The sequence below is a fragment of the Mangifera indica genome, chromosome 18 (assembly GCF_011075055.1).
Source record: "Mangifera indica cultivar Alphonso chromosome 18, CATAS_Mindica_2.1, whole genome shotgun sequence".
NCBI lineage: Eukaryota > Viridiplantae > Streptophyta > Magnoliopsida > Sapindales > Anacardiaceae > Mangifera > Mangifera indica.
In genome coordinates this window covers 7,772,744-7,790,650 of record NC_058154.1, presented here as the reverse complement: position 1 = coordinate 7,790,650, position 17,907 = coordinate 7,772,744, and the positions used below count along the sequence as shown (strand labels likewise).

Here is a 17,907-nt window from a genome sequence, read left to right as displayed (position 1 = left end):
ATTTGAACAATCGACATTAACCACTTATCTACATAAATATTATTAGAAGAAAGTACCGTTACGAAGAATGAGTGAATGAGTTTAAAGTGTTGAAGACAAGTTTTTACTAATCATCGAATTAAAACTACTTTCACATATCAAAATTTATATTTTTTCTCTTCGAATCATTAAATAAATCAATTTTTAAACAAATCCATAAAAGAAGTGTTTATATGAGTTTACATTTATTAATAAGGGCAATTTTATTAGAAAATTATTAAAAACCCGGGTAAAGATTAAAAAATTTCCTCTCAAGTTTTTAAACTAGGAGTACATCCTTATCAATAAGTTTTAAGAGTTAAAAGGAGGACATCCACACAAATATTTATTTTTACTTTATAAATACTTTTAATTCTAATAATTCTTCAATTTTACTATAAGAAATTCTTTATTATTTAAAAAAATTATGAGAATTTTTTTGTTATGTATTCAAGAATAAAGGTCATTAAGAGGAAATTAATTAAATTAATCATAATTAACTTAATCTAAATATAATTAACTAACTTTTTAGGTGTTAAATGTATTTGAGCAATATTTTATACTTTAACGAAAATGTCCATATATAAATTAGTCTTAAATTTATTTTCAACTTTGAAATCTCATATTCTCACCCCACATTCTCACACCCATCGTGCATCCCCTGTTTACCGAACTCAAGATTTGGTGATTCCACTCATTTTTTAGTGACGAAAATGGTTAAAAAAATGTTAGTAAATCATTTTTTATTATGTTTAATAGCTAATAGCATAGTGATGTAAACATTTTGGTATGAATTTAACGTGTTTTTTGTTGTGGTTTTTTTGATTGATTTTTTCTTTTTGTGAAATAACTTAAATCTTTCATGATTTTGATAAAATTTATTAATAAATTTGTATAATAGGTGTATAATTGATTGGTGATGAAAACAGGTTTAAAAATGGTAGATTTAAGATGATTTGATTACCATGAGTAATTTGTTGTTATCATGCAAATCATAAGTGGTGGATTGTGCTAGAAATGAGGGTGTATTTTTTATTTTTCAAACCATGTAGGCCACATGGTGGGAGGTTTAGGGCACACATAACGAGGGGTATTTGGCTATTTTCCAACACACGTGTGTTATTTGCTATATGTGATCCAGATGGTGGGGATTTTTCGATATTTTCTTATTTGAGGTTTTTTTTGATAGTTTTCAATTTAGGTGGTCTTATGCTCTTTTTCATTTTGGGGCACATTCATATTTTGACACATAGGTTTCAAAATTTCGCCATTTTTTTTAAATAAAACAAGTATTATAATTAAAAGTACAAAATGTGTTTTTGATAAATTCGGTACAAAATTTAGTAAATATCAATTTACACTCCAATTGGTAAAATTATAATTATCATCTATATGGTAAATGTTAGTTTACCCTCAAATAGTTATAATTGTCAAATAATCTTAATATGATGAGGGAGTGAAAATGTGAAAATTTAAAGTTTAATAAGATGTGAATGTGATGCTCTTTTGTTAATGCAAGGTTAGTTTATACTGAGGATGTCAAAGGTAATTTTGGTGAACTCCTTTTAACACCCAAAAAATAATTTAATTTGGTTTAGGTCCATGAATTGTTGTTATTTTATTTAATTTTCTTTGATTAAATCTAAAAACTAGGGGTGTGCACATTCCAGTTTTGTGTAGTTTGAGAGAGTAAACCAAACTATTTTAGGTTTTAAATGAAATCAAACTAAAAGAATTTGATTTAGATTACTGTTTGAATTATAGTTATTAATATTTTATGATATGATATACGTAAAAAATGATACGTATCAGAAAGTATATTAAATTAATATAATACAATAAATGTTTCATATAATATGATATATATCATCTATACGAAATGATATACTTTTTTAGAGAAAGTGATGGTGCAATAGAAGTATATATGAAAATTTTTAAAATGTTAAAAATGTTTGTAATATTTTATTCAAATAAAAATGTGTCAGTTATAATTTTTATTATTTTATTAATATTTAATTATTATATTTTTGAAGAGACATATCATATGATATGATACATGATATAAAAAATTAGGTTTTTAATACACGATATGATATACGATTTGACAACCATGATTTAAACATTTTAAAATAATTTATTTCAAAATATATATATTATTTAATAAAATTATAGTTTTATAAAACATAATATAAACATGTAAAATAAATATAAAAATATATACAATATACATGTAAAGAAAATAACAAAATTAATATTAAAAAATAAATTATATACTTAATTACTTATTGAAAAATTCTGTCAAATATAATTATATATATATATTTAAAAAAAATACGATTTATCATTTAGTTTGGTTTAAAACTGGTTCAAACAGCAACCCAAACTGAAAAATATATTTTTACAAATTTTTAACTAAAAGCAAACTATTTTACTAATTAAATCAAATTAAAAAGTAATTTTTAAATAATTCGATTCGATTTGATTTATATAAGTATGCACACTCCTATTAAAAACTACATAAAAAAATCTGACATGTATAAATAGATTCGGCCCAACAAGGCCCATCGCGCTATTATTTGCCAGAGCTTAAGGATTACTATTCTTCCTTTCCATTTCTCCTTTATTCACCGAAGCGAGGGGTTATCTAGGGTTTCCTCTCTCAACTCCTCGCATGGCGAACCCGACACGAGGCCGTCCCTCGCCACCTTCCCGAGGCCGCCGCTCGCAACCGGGACGCTCAGGCTCCGGCTCATCATCTCGCTCACGTTCACGTTCACGCTCCATCTCCGGTTCCTCCCGCACCAGCTCCCCTTCTCACTCCTCCCGCTCTAGATCCCCTTCTCGCTCGCGATCTCGTTCCCGATCCCTCTCTTCCTCTTCCTCTCCTTCGCGTAGCCGCAGCTCTCGTAGCCGCAGTCCTCCGCCCCAGCGTAAGAAGAGGTGCCTTTACCATTTTGCTCTTTATTGGTTGTCTTTTGTACTGCTTTTCCGTAATTAGAGGCAAAATTATCTTTCTTGTGGTATTTTTCAAGATTTTATATCATATTCCTTTTTTCTTAATTTAAAATTCAAATAATTGCTATATTATTGGGACCTTTATTTCAACGATGGGTTTTAGGGAAATAATTCTATGTTTTTTACAAGGTACTAAACAAGTTAGACTAGATGTTTGTAATACAAAACGTTACAAGAAACTGTTAGCGTTACATTCTAATTTGTAGTCTTAAATTTTAAAAAATTGAATAAACGGTTTAGTAATTGAAATTTAGAATTGTAAGGTATAATATAATTGTGTTCTCATTTGATGGTTGGACTTACCTTTTAAATACTTGTGTTGCCACAGTCCTGCTGTAGGAGCTAGGCAGGGTCGTTCTCCACAGCCTCCATCTAAAAGAGCTTCTCCACCCCCAAGGTAAAACTTAATGTTTAAACATCTTTGTTTTATTGAAATTGAAACATTCACACCTAGTTATGTCATTCGTGGTTCTACTTTTTCATGTCTTCATGTGATTCAGGACTTGGGAATAGTTTAAGGTTTATGAGGGTTGGCAGGCTATGTAGATGTTGAGAAAGCTGTTTTGCTTGGCTTTCTTCCAAACTTTATATTATAGAGAAGAAATTTTTACACTGTTAAACATTTTTGGTAGTTGTCTAATTATAACATTCTAGTTTTTATATGTTGAGACTCTGTAATAGTTACATTTGAAAGTCTATATTTTTATGGTAGGTTAGGTGATAATTAAAAGTTTTGCTTCTGAAAATATTAGACTTTTTAATTTTATATTTTTGTTTTGGTTAAAACCTTTTTTTTTTTTTTAAATTTTTTGTTTTCTACTTTTGCTCCTAGATAATTACTTTCTAAATGTGCTGTCAATTTTTGGGTTTGCTTGGGAAGCAAGAGGTTCACTTTCAGATCCTAACCAGACACTCTTAAGCAATTGATTGAAATGCATTTCTTGTTTCTGCCAGTTCGAATTTCACTAAGCATACACCAGCAATTGTTGTTTAAATGTTTTTCTTTTAGTAGATTATACATCTCCAGAGTCTGTAGTTTTTTAATAAACCGATTGCTCTAATTTTGCTATTTCATATTATTCTCCTTAGTGTTAGTTCAGCATGCTTTGACTATCAGGTTGTCGCTCAGGTGTCTTTCATCTAAAAAAAATTCTGGACTTCCATTTTCAACATTTTATGTGTACTTTTTAATTGATTTCAGGAAAGTGTCTGAAAATGACTCTCTTGTTCTCTACATCGACTCACTTAGCAGGAATGTCAATGAAGGCCATTTAAGGGAGATATTCAGTATGTTATCACTGCTCTTTCAGTTTTGTGCTGCTCTTTTGGTATTTTGGTGGACGTTAATTATTTCACTTTTCTTAGTTGCTCTACCATATTTTGTTTAAGCTGCTGTGTTTCTGTGATTTAAACTTAAGTCTATGTGCTTGGAAACTACATTTTGAATCAGAAACTTTTTTTCTGACCTGAATGATTCTTAATATTACATTAGAGATTAGACTTTCTGTGCTTTGGAATGGGCATTCTCCTGCTTTGCTTGCTTAGATGTGACAAATGTATACAGTTGTTGCCCCATCAAATGTTTGTGTCTTGCACTTTTTAAAGCTTCCTATTTGTATTTTGCAACTGCTTGGCATAATTTTGGTCTATGTAATTAGAGGCAAGTGGTTGTTCATGTATTCACTTGGTCCTCAGAATTCACCTAAAACAAGAAGCCCCCTGCACTTTTTTTTTTTTTTATAAATTTAATTAGGTTTAATTCACACTGTGGGGCGTGTCTGTGTCAGTTGGGGGTGGGTATGTTCTGGAAGTAAATTTTCATATTAGATTAAGAAAGGTGTCCTAATAAGACTGGCAGATTGAATGCTTGAGGTGTTTCAGGGTGGTTTTTTGTCATTGTACTGCAATGGTCGCAGTTACAAGAGTTACCTTTCCTTACATCATAATTTAATTTTAGACTGGGCTGCACATAAAGCATTACATTGAAGCAGACTCTGCACATAAATATTGGATTAACTCAAGTAGTCGGTAGTTAATTAATTATTGTATTGCTTACTTTGGTATGTGTTAAATATGCTTGTTTTATGCATCTACTGCCAAATACGAGAGCTTCATTGAAGGATCTACTTTCATTATAAATCCAAAGAAATTTGCAAGCTAATTTTTTTTTTTTTTTTTCTGTTTTATTAGGTTATGATTGTTCTGCCTTGTTTCGTTTTCATTCTCACTTTGCAGGTAACTTTGGTGAAGTTGTAAATGTGGAGCTTGTGATGGACCGTGCAGTAAGTTTGTAGAAGCTTTCTCATCTTGTTAATCCATGTATTAGTCTGTTCTGATGTTGTTTTGCATTCCTAGGTTAATCTTCCCAGAGGAAGTGGATATGTTCAGTTCAAGACAAGAGCAGATGCTGAAAAGGCACAACTATACATGGATGGTGTAAGTTAACAAAAAATTGGGAGTAAATTAATTGCTCCTGAGATACAGAATCTTGGGAAATTGACGTTCTTAATTGTCTTAATGCAGGCCCAAATTGATGGGAATGTTGTTCGTGCAACATTTACCTTATCTCTGCCCAAAAAAGTTTCACCACCTGCAAAGCCCATTGCTGCTGCTTCTAAAAGAGATGCTTCTAGAACTGATAATGTTGGTGCTGATGTAGAAAAGGATGGACCAAAGCGACCAAGAGAATGTATGCACCTTTCTTGAAATCTATTTTATGGCATTTATTTGGTGCCTCCTTAGTAAAAGCTTTCAACTGTTTATATCAGCTTCTCCCCGACGGAAGCCACCACCCTCTCCTCGAAGGAGATCTCCTGGACCTAGAAGAGGTGGATCTCCTAGAAGACTGCCAGATTCTCCTCCACGTAGACATGCAGTGTCTCCTGTTCGTCGTCGAATAGATTCTCCTTATCGCCGAGGTGACACACCTCCCAGGCGCAGACCTGCTTCTCCTCCCAGAGGTCGTTCTCCATCTCCTCCACCTAGACGTCATAGATCCCCTGCAAGGTTGGCTACTAATTACATTTTTTACTTTTTTTCTTGTTCAGTGTTGAGTGGCTTTAAATCCTTTGACTAACTTCTGTCCATGTAGGGCCTCTCCCCGGAGGATGCGTGGCAGTCCAATCCGCAGACGTTCTCCACTTCCCCCTAGGCGCCGGTAATTTGCTTATTCATTAAATTGGTAAATTTAAATGGTTAAGAAAGTGTGCCATATTGGTGAGGTCCACAATTGAGTAAACAAACATGTAATCAGAATAATTTGGTTTAGATCCAACCTTTAACCAACCCAGTTAACACCCACCTGCCAGATTGTTGAGGTCCACAATTGGGTAAACGAACATGTAATCAGAATAATTTGGTTTAGGTCCAACCTTTAACCAACCCAATTAACACCCACCATTATGTGGTACTGATTTTTACTTGGATTAGTGGGATAAGAAGATTGCAAATAGCATGGGAGATATAGCTTCTATGTTTTTGTAAACTTGGAAAGTAAGGACAGAATTATCAATGTATAACTGAAACCCAATTCTTCCCTTTTATATGAGGGCAAGAGAAAGGAAAGTCCCCGTTATCAATTCTGTATAGTTTCGTACTCTAAACTTGCATATTATAAATGTTATTTTAGCATTTAAGGAATTAGTTCCCAATATGGTTGGGCATTATATTTCCATGTTGCTGGTTCTTATCTCATAACCAAAGTAAATTTCACTCAGTTCTCCGAGACGTGCTCGTAGTCCTCCAAGAAGGTCTCCACTCCGCAGACGCAGTCGCTCTCCTATTCGTAGGCCTATTCGCTCTCGTTCAAGATCTCTTTCACCGCGGAGGTAACAACTGATTGTCTAAATGTTATCTGTTAGTGTATTTGTCTGTCCCCCTTTCCCCACTATATCCTACTTTCTCTTTATTAAATTACAGTTTGTTTCAGACATGTTCCAGTTTAGTATAGTAAAACATGTAACCATTAATTTTTTTGGGAATTTAAAGTCTCTTTTGGAGTTTGTCAACTTTTTATCATGAGACATCCATTCTGAAACTGTTGTAAAATATGTATGGTCTCTTCTCTATCCATCCTTTTTTATGTCATGGTAGAGATAACTTTATCAAAGAGGAAGACTGGAGGAAGTTTATTAGGAAGAAAAGATATGATCTTATGCCATTCATTATTAAATATAACATAAATAAATTTTTGTTTGGTTTATTTTATTCCTTTCTAGGTATGTGCATGGATCAGTTTCTAAGCGAAATTTGAAACCAAACAAAATTAGACTGGTTTGCAAAAGTAGAACTTTCATCATGCTAAACTTTTTTTTAGTCAGCTTGATTCAGTCAGTGTGCTTTGTTTCAGACAGAATTTATATGATTTACGTTGGTTTTAGGACCACAGCTAAATGATGAAATTTGCTTTGTAAATGTGCATGAAATTTAGATCCATTGGTAGAATTTTGACATGTTTAAGATATTTGATCAATGTATTAGTAACATTGAAATATATCAGTTACTGCTCTAGTTTCAATATTCTATTTAACTAAACCAATAAGAACATAAGTTGTGTCTATTTTTTGTAATAAACAGTTGAACTTATGGTTTCCTCATTTTGCTGTTTCCTGTTGCAATGTGAAACTTTCCCATTCTAATTAAGTTTTTGTTTCACAAATTTCATCACTTTCTTAAGCTTCTAAACATGTCTTTTTTTAATATTTTTGTCTAAAAGAGGCCGAGCACCAGCTGCAAGACGTGGGCGGTCATCAACCTACTCTGGATCACCTAGTCCACGCAAGGTTAGTATTTCTTGTGTTAGTTTTGAGGTAATCCTTCCTTCTGTGATGTCTAATATTTGGTATCATCAACTCTGTACTGTAACAGGTACCCAGAAGGATATCAAGAAGTCGTAGTCCTAGGAGGTAGTTTTCTCACTCTTGCAATATGTAAAATTAGGAAATCATTTGTCCCACCAAGATATTTGTATGTTATATATCTATTAACGTATTTCAGTCTACACTGTCATGCAACTAATGATAATTTTGCTCCAGTTTTTTAATTGAATTAATTGTAAAACAATTAGATTTGGGTAATCTTCATGCTATTATGTAGTTCTCTTTTTGTTGAAGATGAGGGGTTGGCAATGAGGATGTGATATGGATGGTTGAAAAGGTTTTTAGTTATAGTTGTGGGATTGGCTCAAATTTGTGTGGAGTGTGTTTTTGCTAAAGAACATCGCCACTAAATTAATGGAAGGAAATGTTGATGAAATGACACAAGTGTCCAACACATTTGTTCTTTATTGTTTTAGTTGATAGTTTTATCTTGAATATTGTACATGCCCATTTTCTGCCCAGGGGTTGACAATTATCAGAAAGATTTACTTGTCCTCAGACCTAATTTGCATAAAGCTGATGATTGGTAGCTTTAAAATTAACTGAATTTAGTTTGTTATGCAATTGTATTTTTATTTTCTTTTACTGATGAAAGCTGGTTTATTTGTAGGCCTTTGAGAGGAAGAAGCAGTAGCAATAGCAGCAGCAGCAGTTCACCGCCTCGTAGACCATAGGTAGGTAATTTTCTCTGCTCTTTTGTCACCCTTATTCTCTTTTCCCCGCCTGTCGTAACCATTAACAACATGAAGTTGAGTTCCTGTAGACTTGCCAAAGCTATATTGTATTTGGTGGTTTTAAATATTGTTTTCAAAAAGGCTATTCTGGTTGGAATAGGCAATACATTGCGTTTAGTATTTCAGCAAATTAAAAACACTTTGTAGTGTATTTTCACTTTTAGTTTAGTCTGCTTCCATGGACAAGCTCTTCTCTCTCTCTTTTTATTTTTTTTAATGTTCCTGATGGCCAATGATAAGCTGTGGTAGCACACCGATTATATGGATGATTGGAATGAAGTAGGTATTTTCATAGCGTAAAATTTCATCATGTATGTTTCAAGCGGCAATTTAATTTGCTGCCTTTTCCGTGTAGGGGTGCACCTCCATATATATCAGGTGAAATCATTAATTTTAATCAGTATTACCAACTAAAGCATAATATCAAATAATCTAATACAATAAAACTATATTTATACATTTTTGGTATATAATTTGAGTATACGGATTATGTTTCATTATGTAATTAAATGATTTTAAATTAAAGTTAAAATAACATCTAATTATATTATAACATATTATTTGTTTTTTAAAATTGTGTATCATAAGCGGGTTTATGCAATGTAATGTAATGTGGGTTTATGCAATGTAATGTAACGTGGATGATGCGGTAGGAGTAAAAGTAAATTTTCCCTCCATCACTACCTGAACTCAATTATGTACGTCCATTACAGAATCTATCCTGTCATGCATGTGAGAGTCAGACAGGTTATAGAATATGGACTGGGAAATGAAGGGTGGCAAGGTTGCGAATGACTAGTCAAGTTATATTAAATTTACCAAAAAAATATTAGCAGAAAGCAATCAAGCTACATAATCCAAAGTAGTCAAACGATACTAATCAACATCCAATGTTCAGCAACCCAGCAACATCCAAACAAAGACAATAGCACAAACACAAGATCACAGGGGTCATGCAAAGTCGTAAGCAACAACAAACAATAATGTGCGACGGCGAACAACCAAAGTAAGCTCTACTGTGGAGAAACCAGTGCCGGATGGTGAAAAGGAGGGTCACATTTTTTTTGTTTTTATAATTTTTAATTAAGGGTGAATAAAAAATTTACAAATTTTTGGGATAAAATTGTTATTTAGGTGAAGATAAAAGACAATTTTGTCTTTTCATTAATTCAATAAAAAGATTTAATAGGTATTATTAATAGATTTAATAAATAGATAAATAATACATTTTTTAAATTTAAAGAGTGAGAAATATCTTCATAAAAAATGGTGTGAAAAAAAATCATTTGGCCTAAAATAAATTGATATTGTGATATGATTGTTCTGTATTCTGTACACTTCAAAATTTGTAACTCTGAACAACTAAATTAAGTAATGTTATGTATATATATTTTTAAATATATAATTTAATATATATTTGATGATATATTGAATATATATTTATTTGTATATTTAAAATAAATATACATAGTTTTATTGAAAATATAAATTTACTAAATTCATGATATATTAAACTTGAAAACTCTGTTGTTAGATTAACTAAAATGGACAGCTTAGTTAGAAGATCAAATCATGTTCATAAATAGTAGTAATTTCGGTATATAACAAAAATAAATTATTAAACAAATATAATAATATGAAAAACTTGTCACCACTCACCACCATTAGATTACTGACAGGGGAGTAGTAGACTAACGTGGCAACTATAGAAGACAACTGGACAGTATTGTAGGATAAAGCACCGGAGAGAACTCTCCCACCTAGCGTCAGCTCTTTCCTCTGAAAAAACGTTTTCTCCATTATACCTCTCTCCTCTCCTGCACCAAACCCGAATTTACAGCATATCAAAATTTTCTGTCTTCCAAGGTCAGCTTTCTCTTTTCAGTTTTTAATGTTTGTATTTGAAGGTGAATTTCTTTTTATTTTATCTTATTTTATAAGTATTGTGGAAGAAACATTTGAGCATGGGTACTCATTTGAAATATTTTTAAAATTGTGCGGCGTCATTTGAATACTTTAAAAAAAATTATGTAATTATCTTTATATATGGAAACGAAGTGATATTTGTGTGATGATTGTAAATTCTGTGAGCATAAGTAGAATTTATCAGGAAATTTGGATGTTTAGTAATTAATTATAATGATTTATAGCTTTTTTTGTACTTTCAGTTCAAAATGGAAAAAATAATTCATTCTTGGTTTTCTTTATTTCTTCTAGTCATTTGCAAAAGGGTGGTAGGTGCATTGAAAAAAAAATGAAAGTAGATAATCTATATAACTAAGAGTTCTAATCTTTGTTAGATTGTCGATTTGCTCTTGCAAGGTCTAAGCTTCAAGTACTCATGACCACCTGCACAGTAAACTGCTTTTTTTTTTTTAAATTCTTCCAGGAGATTGTATGGTTTGGGGTCTTAGATTAGAACTCAAGTTTGGTTAGTGGATTGGTTCAAGATTATAAAAATATAACAGTATCATTCTATTTGGTAAATAGAATTCCATGAATTGGACATTGGGTAAACACTTGCTGGGTTATTGGTATTTAGGTTATTTTTGAAGTTAGATTTCCAGCTGAATGACTATGCGTGAAGTATCTTTTTAGTATTAATCAGTTGAGTTTGGATAGGGATAGTTTGTTGACTAAATTTTGTGTTGGTATGATTGATGTTACTGGCACTTTTTGCCTGAGATTCCAGTTTCATCTGTGCTATATGCACTCCACAGCTGGTTGCTGTTTCGTTAAACTTAGCTGGCTAGCCTATTGAAAGGTTTTCATGGCTAGCAATGGCCTGCCATCTCTGGGTCGTGTAAAGCTCACAGATCTAATACCATCTGAAGGCCTTCCTTCTGACTCCTACAAGCTATCTGTCTCAACTTTATCACAATCATTTGCTCAGTTTTCTGCTGCCATCATTCAATTTCCAGCTAGTGATGGGCCTCTCTTGAGATCTTGTTTAGATTCTGCTCGTCTCTACTTCCATCAAAGGGCGCCATACCCAGCGGCAGAGGTGATCCATACAAATGATTCCCGTGAGTGGTGTAAGACATCTGGTTACTATGCTGATCCTCAGCAGTGGCATGAAACATATGATTACAGGCCTGGCCTGACTCCTTCCGAAGCTAGCAACTCATTGGAATTTCCTCCAGCTGGTTTGCCAGACCTATTTTCTCTGCTTGGCAAGGCAGCTCGTGATATACTGGATGCAATCAGCTACTATTTGAACTTGCGTAGTTCTCCATTTACTGAAGTACTTGATAACATTCCCTTAAGAAGTCGGGAGATATCATCTTCAGTATTGTCTGTTTGCTGTCATGCAAGGCCATCATTGCAGGGAGCACAACACCATAGTTTAACAACTCAAGAGGATGGGCAGTTAGTTATATTTCCTGATCATGACCATAATGTTGACAAAAGCCTTGTCTCTATTGTTAAATCAGATAAGGCAGGTTTACATGTAAGAGACTTTAATGGTCGGTGGGTTCTTGTGGATGGGGATCTTGGTCCTCAAGAAGCTGTTGTTTACCCTGGACTTGCACTCTATCAAGCAACTGCTGGCTATATAAATCCGGCACTGCACAGAACAGGGATCACTAATATGCAGGGTAACATGTATGGACGATTTTCAGTGGCATTCAAACTCATGCCTAAATCAATGAGCAGTCTCAGTTGTTCCGAGATGAGAGCAGCTGGTCACGGTGTTGAAGCTCAGTTCCAGCTTCCCATACCAGTCGATGACTTCATGCAGAGATCTCATCCAACAGATCAACTTTTTAACAGGCAAAGTTTCCAGAGTTTCAGTTTCCCTATGGCCCAAGATGGTAAGCAGAATTACAGCAACATCCATCCTTGCTTTGGTTTATTAGGGAGGTTATCTTTTGGTAAATTTTCTGCCAGCAATTTGGATAGAAATTACTCTCATAGATTGTGTTTTTGACTTTGATTGGGCTTTTTGTTTTGCTTTGTAAATCTATTTTTGGTCATATCAGTTAATCATTTTATAAAGAAGAAATTGGAGAGTCAATAAATACATGGAATGGGGAGACAGATACATAAATGGTGATCTTGGGCTGGGGAATAGTCATATTTTGCATGGACAATTTGTTGATTGTCTCTGAGTATTATCTTATCCCTAGAATTAGTTGTCTGCCTTTCTTTTAATGAATTTGCATAATTTATGTGGAAATTGGCCCCAATTCTTCCTTTCTTTTCTGACAATGTGTATGTGTATGTTGCTACGCTGCCGTTTATGTTTTTTAGCTGTTAACATTCATTATTGAATTGGACAGAGCATGCTATCTTCATTAGATTGTCACTATGCTACATATATCTGTTTTCTTAACTTATTCCGGTATTAAACAAAAATTTTGTAGGTAACCATGACATTAGATTTTATTTGTAGTTATTAAGCTCAAAGTTTGCAGTGTATCTGTTTAAGGCCTTTTCCTTTGGTTTCTCCATGATTGAGGCTCATATTTGTCAACCTGAGTCATGCCCTTGTAAAATGGTTATGCCTATAAAAATGTCTCAAGCAATATTCATGATCAAGCAATATTCTAGAAAAATTCGAATTATTTTCTGTAATTGAAATACATAAAAAGAATTAAATCCTAGATCAGATTACCAAATGAGCATGCTAATATATTAGCTTAATCTTATTAAGGGAAGAAATTCTAGTAAATAGGATAAGATTAGACTGAACCGACCTTGAAGTTCTCCTAAATTACTGTGTATCCCATCCTGAGGACGTGTCCAAAAAATTTACATTTCCCTACCTTTTCCTGTATCATATTCCTCAGGTGTCTTGGTAAGAAAAGAACTGTTGTGTAGTATTAAATCTTCTTCTGCTATTACAAGAGGTTCTTTAAGAGAGATTTCTTGAATCCATTTCATACGTGTTAGGATCATGTTGATGGTGGATTATTATTGTTTCTTGTTGTAGTAGTTCTTAGCAAGAAGCTTTTAACAGCAGGTCCTTGGATCGATGAAATGCTGGTACAGGGTCTATGAAACCATTGATGAGGAGGAGGAAGAATAATTCAAGATGCAAACCTCTGCCACCTTCCAAGAGGTTACGGCTGGAGGCCCAGAGAGTTTTGAAGGAGAGAGTTCAGGACATTGCAGATAAGAAGGGCATCAAGCTCAGGTTCTGTAACCTCAGGGAGTGTGAGAGCCATGTTCATGCTCTTGATAGCCCATGTGCCAATATGAGAATGGAGATCGAGTGGCCGGCTGGAGTGCCATTTGTTCATCCCCATGATCTACCAAATAAGGCAAAGATTAGTTTTCTTGAAGCTTATGAACCTGGTTGGACAGCAACTCAAGATATGGAGTTGAGTTCATCTGAACCTGGGCAGGCCAGTCAACACTCAGCTAACTGTAATTGTAATTCTCTTGTTCAAGTTTCAAATTCGCATGATCATGTGTCTTTTACACTACTTGTTTCATATTGTTCATGTTAATCAAGTGCACACATTGCAAAGTGTCTCATTATCTTCCTGGTTAAATGCTCTTTGGGTTTTAATCTTCTACTTTTTTAAATCAGAACTAACCTCTTTCAAGAAAATGATTTTCTGATTGATTGTTGTGAAAAGCTGATTCATATGCTGTGTATTTCACTGATCAAGTTGTTGCATTAGGATACACAAATAAAATGTTCAGTGTTGTGCACGGGTAGGAAAAAGAGAAAACAAAACATAGACATCTGATTATTGTAGTGTTTGGTATCACAGAAGGTGTAGTCTGGACCTGGTACTGCAGGTCCTTATGTAATCTTTGAACATTTTGTTCAGGTGATTGTACATCTGTGCAAAGAGAACTCGAGCCGACTACTCAGTCCTCATACTTGTGTTTGTGCTTTGAATAGCTGTAAGATAATTGAACAACATGATTCTGTACTCTTTCCTTTTTGAATTTTTCATTACACAAAGATAAAATGTACACTTTTGGGTATTCAATATTTGTAGATTAATCATAAATTTAAGCTTCTGAAAGATTATTCACTGGACATTCTAGTCTCGTGTATAATCAATGAAATCTATCATATTCTGCTTTGATATTTTGTATTACAATCTTCGTTGTGCTTTTTGTTGTCTCTTCCTGTTCCCTGTTTTGAATTTACTGTTTTTCCACCCAGCCTTTGGTTGTCATTACTGATTGTGTGTTCCTTCTTGTGTCTGCAGGAATGGATGTCCATAATTACTGATACTTAGCCACCTGTGATCAGCTTGTGACTACTTGGCTTGCTGTAAATTATCTTAACTGATTACAGTTTCTGTCATTTAGCCATTGCAATACTTGGGATTAATTGCCTCTCTTGGGTATAGCACTGCTCCATTTCCCCGTTTCTTCATTTCATGTAACAGTCATCAGACATGTTGTAATTGTAAACCAGCATAGATTGTAAATAGAATAGTTTCTGGGAAATCCTTTTTGTTTCCTTGTCTGTCTTCTCTTCTGAAGTATTGCTCTGAGAGAACCATATTTATCAGCGAAGAAGTTTAGTAATAATAGGAAATTTGTGGATTTAATGGTAGGAGGCATGGTTGTTACCTTAAATTTAGCACCCATATTGTAGTTGTGGGTTTATCCAACACATGTATGAGCAAAAACATCTCTTTAATCATGTATGTGGATTATTAACACCATATTTGGGGCCTCATATGGCTAGTAATCATGGTTGGTTTGGCTTGGATTAAAGGTAATCCAGGGGAGAAATTCTTCTTGTTAGTAAGATACATTAGTCCTGATTGAATAATTGTAACTGAGTAAAACTATACGTGTAAATAAATTTTATTAACTTATTCATACAAATTGAGATAGTTGCATATAATTGAGTGATACGATTAGTTATTTTTCACTTTAAAATTATTTAATCATATATTATTACATTAGTTTGTATAAATAAATTAGTAATATTTGTTTATATATTAAATATTACTCATTGAAATAACATTTTTGACGGAAAAAGAGTCTTTTTGTAATATCCCACAGTAGTTACTTATTTGACAGTGTCATCACGCATAACCTTAACATTAGTTGGGTTGACATGAATTAAATGCAATCTCAGGGATGAAAGTCTGTTTTTTTTTTGGTAAATAGCAAAACTCGTTACAGAGAGTAGTATTATATATATAATTTTTATACATAATTTTATGTATAAACAATAATATATTATTATGTGATTAGGTAGTTAAAAATTAAAAATTAAATAATACTCAATCATATAGGGACAAATAATTGTTTATGCATAAAAGTTATACACATAGTTTTATTGTGTTAGTAATTAGGTATTATCATAACAATAAAATTATGTGTACACACTTTTGATATACAATTTAGATACACAGATGATATGTTATTTTGTGATTGAATGATTTTGGATTAAATATAAAGTAATACTCAATTATATAATGATACATCATTTGTATATCTAAATTATGTACAACAAATAAGTACACATAATATTACTCTTAGGGGCCGTTTGGTCTTTGGTAATCTATCTTTTATTCGCTTGTTTGGTTTGCCAGTAATAAAAAATTACAGTAATCTTCTATTACCAATGCTGACGTGACATGTAATATAAGTGGTAATCTGATTACTACCTTCACCTTAGGTATTTAAAGATTACCAAGGTAATTTTGATTTTATTATAATTATATTAGTATTTATTAATTTTTTGAGACAAAAATAAATTTATTTTTAATTAATATGACAAATAATATAAAAAATATTTAAAATAATTATATTCAAAGGTATTTAAGTAAAATAATTTATTAGTAATTTTTTATTACCTTTAATCAAACATAATAATTATTTATACCTACCAAATTTTATCAAACATAGTAATAATTTATACCCAGTAATCTTTTAAGTAATCTATCTTCAAGGTACTCTTTATATTTTGGTAATAAAACATTACCCAAACCAAACGCCCCCTTACCATAAAGCTAGTAATATATAGAATATTGTCCCTAAGGTGCATGCTATATTATTTAGGCCAAAAGACTTGTTCCCACCTAGGGTTTGATGTAATTCCAAGATCCTACCTTTAAACTTTCAAAAACCCAAACACCCACTTATGAGTTAAGGTTAGGAGTAAAACTGCTATTTAATAAAAAAAATTATAAAATTAAAGTTTTATCACATTTTTTCTCAATATATAAAAACTATCATTCACCTCTCCCTCTACCTAAGGTTTGAAAAATAAACATTCCCCCATAGGGTTTGTTGTTTTCCTTACTGCTACTCCTCTGGTGACCGAAGCCAACCAACCCCCATATCGGTGCTCCTCCCACTCCCGAATGATGATGAATCGTCGATCAATCAGAGGTGAGCTGACGATTTGTCTACTTGAAGACGAAACAAATTTGTTTCTTCTTTGCATCGATGAATCATCAACCCACCTTTGATTGGTAGACAATTTGTCATTGTTTGGAAGAGGGAGGAGAGCCAGTATGGAGGTTGGCCAACTCTGGTCATCGAAAGAGTAGCAGCAAGGCAAAACAACAAACCCTAGGGGGAAAATGTTTATTTTTCAAACCTTAAGTGGAGGGGAAAATAATAGATTTTTAAATATAAGAGGGAAAATGTGATAAAACTTTAATTTTATAAATTTTTTTATTAAATGACAATTTTATCTCTAATCCTAACTGATATTTTTAACATAAATTGACCCATGAGTGAGTGTTTGAGTTTTTGAAAGTTAAGAGGGTGGGACTTTGGGATCTTTTGGCCTATTATTTATCGGCTGGAGATCCAAAATGTGATCAACTGAATTATATAATCCATAACAAGTAGAGAGGAATGACTGAATGTTGATGTTGGTGAAATTTTGACTTATTTACATAAAAAGTATTTAAAGAATGCATGAATAAAGAGCTACGGGTGTTGGATGATGTCTAGATATTACCTGATACTTTATTGCAGTTAAATGAGGGATTTGATAATAAAACTTGATGTATGTTCTCGTTTTTAAACGATGATCGATGAGGATATGTTGATTGCCTTATTAATTTGTCCAAATTAGTTAGGATCGTAGTTAGTGCCTTGTGAGGGAGACCAATCGTAGTGCTTGTAATCGTAATGCATATTGAGAATGAATTAGAGATCAAAAGACTAGCAAATTCCAGCCAAGATGGCCTGAACTTTCTTTCCAAGACCACATGCACGATTGTGCGACGAGCATGCATGAACATCCATGACCTGAAGCTATTTCATTGCGTCATGTGTGGCTCTACATGGAGATTGTGTATAATCATACATGGTTG

The 17,907-nt window shown here is 32.9% G+C and overlaps 2 protein-coding genes across 6 annotated transcripts; both read left to right on the top strand.

The window, feature by feature from the left end:
• The first annotated feature begins 2,607 nt into the window (after window positions 1-2,607).
• On the top strand, window positions 2,608-8,830 carry LOC123202183 (serine/arginine-rich splicing factor SR45). Its single transcript, XM_044618004.1, has 12 exons — window positions 2,608-2,958; window positions 3,362-3,430; window positions 4,235-4,320; window positions 5,269-5,315; window positions 5,389-5,469; window positions 5,557-5,722; window positions 5,802-6,039; window positions 6,125-6,190; window positions 6,750-6,860; window positions 7,748-7,814; window positions 7,900-7,937; window positions 8,521-8,830. The coding sequence occupies exons 1-12, from the start codon at window positions 2,690-2,692 to the stop codon at window positions 8,582-8,584; spliced, it is 1,302 nt and encodes a 433-aa protein (XP_044473939.1). The 5' UTR covers window positions 2,608-2,689; the 3' UTR covers window positions 8,585-8,830.
• Window positions 8,831-10,348: 1,518 nt separating this feature from the next.
• LOC123202147 lies at window positions 10,349-15,285 on the top strand. 5 transcript variants are annotated; one of them, XM_044617921.1, is made up of 4 exons: window positions 10,349-10,510; window positions 11,337-12,459; window positions 13,640-13,995; window positions 14,821-15,285. In XM_044617921.1, exons 2-4 carry the CDS (start codon window positions 11,415-11,417, stop codon window positions 14,848-14,850), a joined length of 1,431 nt encoding a protein of 476 aa, XP_044473856.1. In that variant the 5' UTR covers window positions 10,349-10,510; window positions 11,337-11,414; the 3' UTR covers window positions 14,851-15,285. The 5 variants fall into 5 exon arrangements, with proteins under 5 accessions (XP_044473856.1, XP_044473857.1, XP_044473855.1 ...); XM_044617922.1 differs by having other exon boundaries at window positions 10,350-10,510; window positions 13,640-14,017; XM_044617920.1 differs by having other exon boundaries at window positions 10,356-10,510; window positions 11,365-12,459; window positions 13,640-14,023.
• Window positions 15,286-17,907: the final 2,622 nt, after the last annotated feature.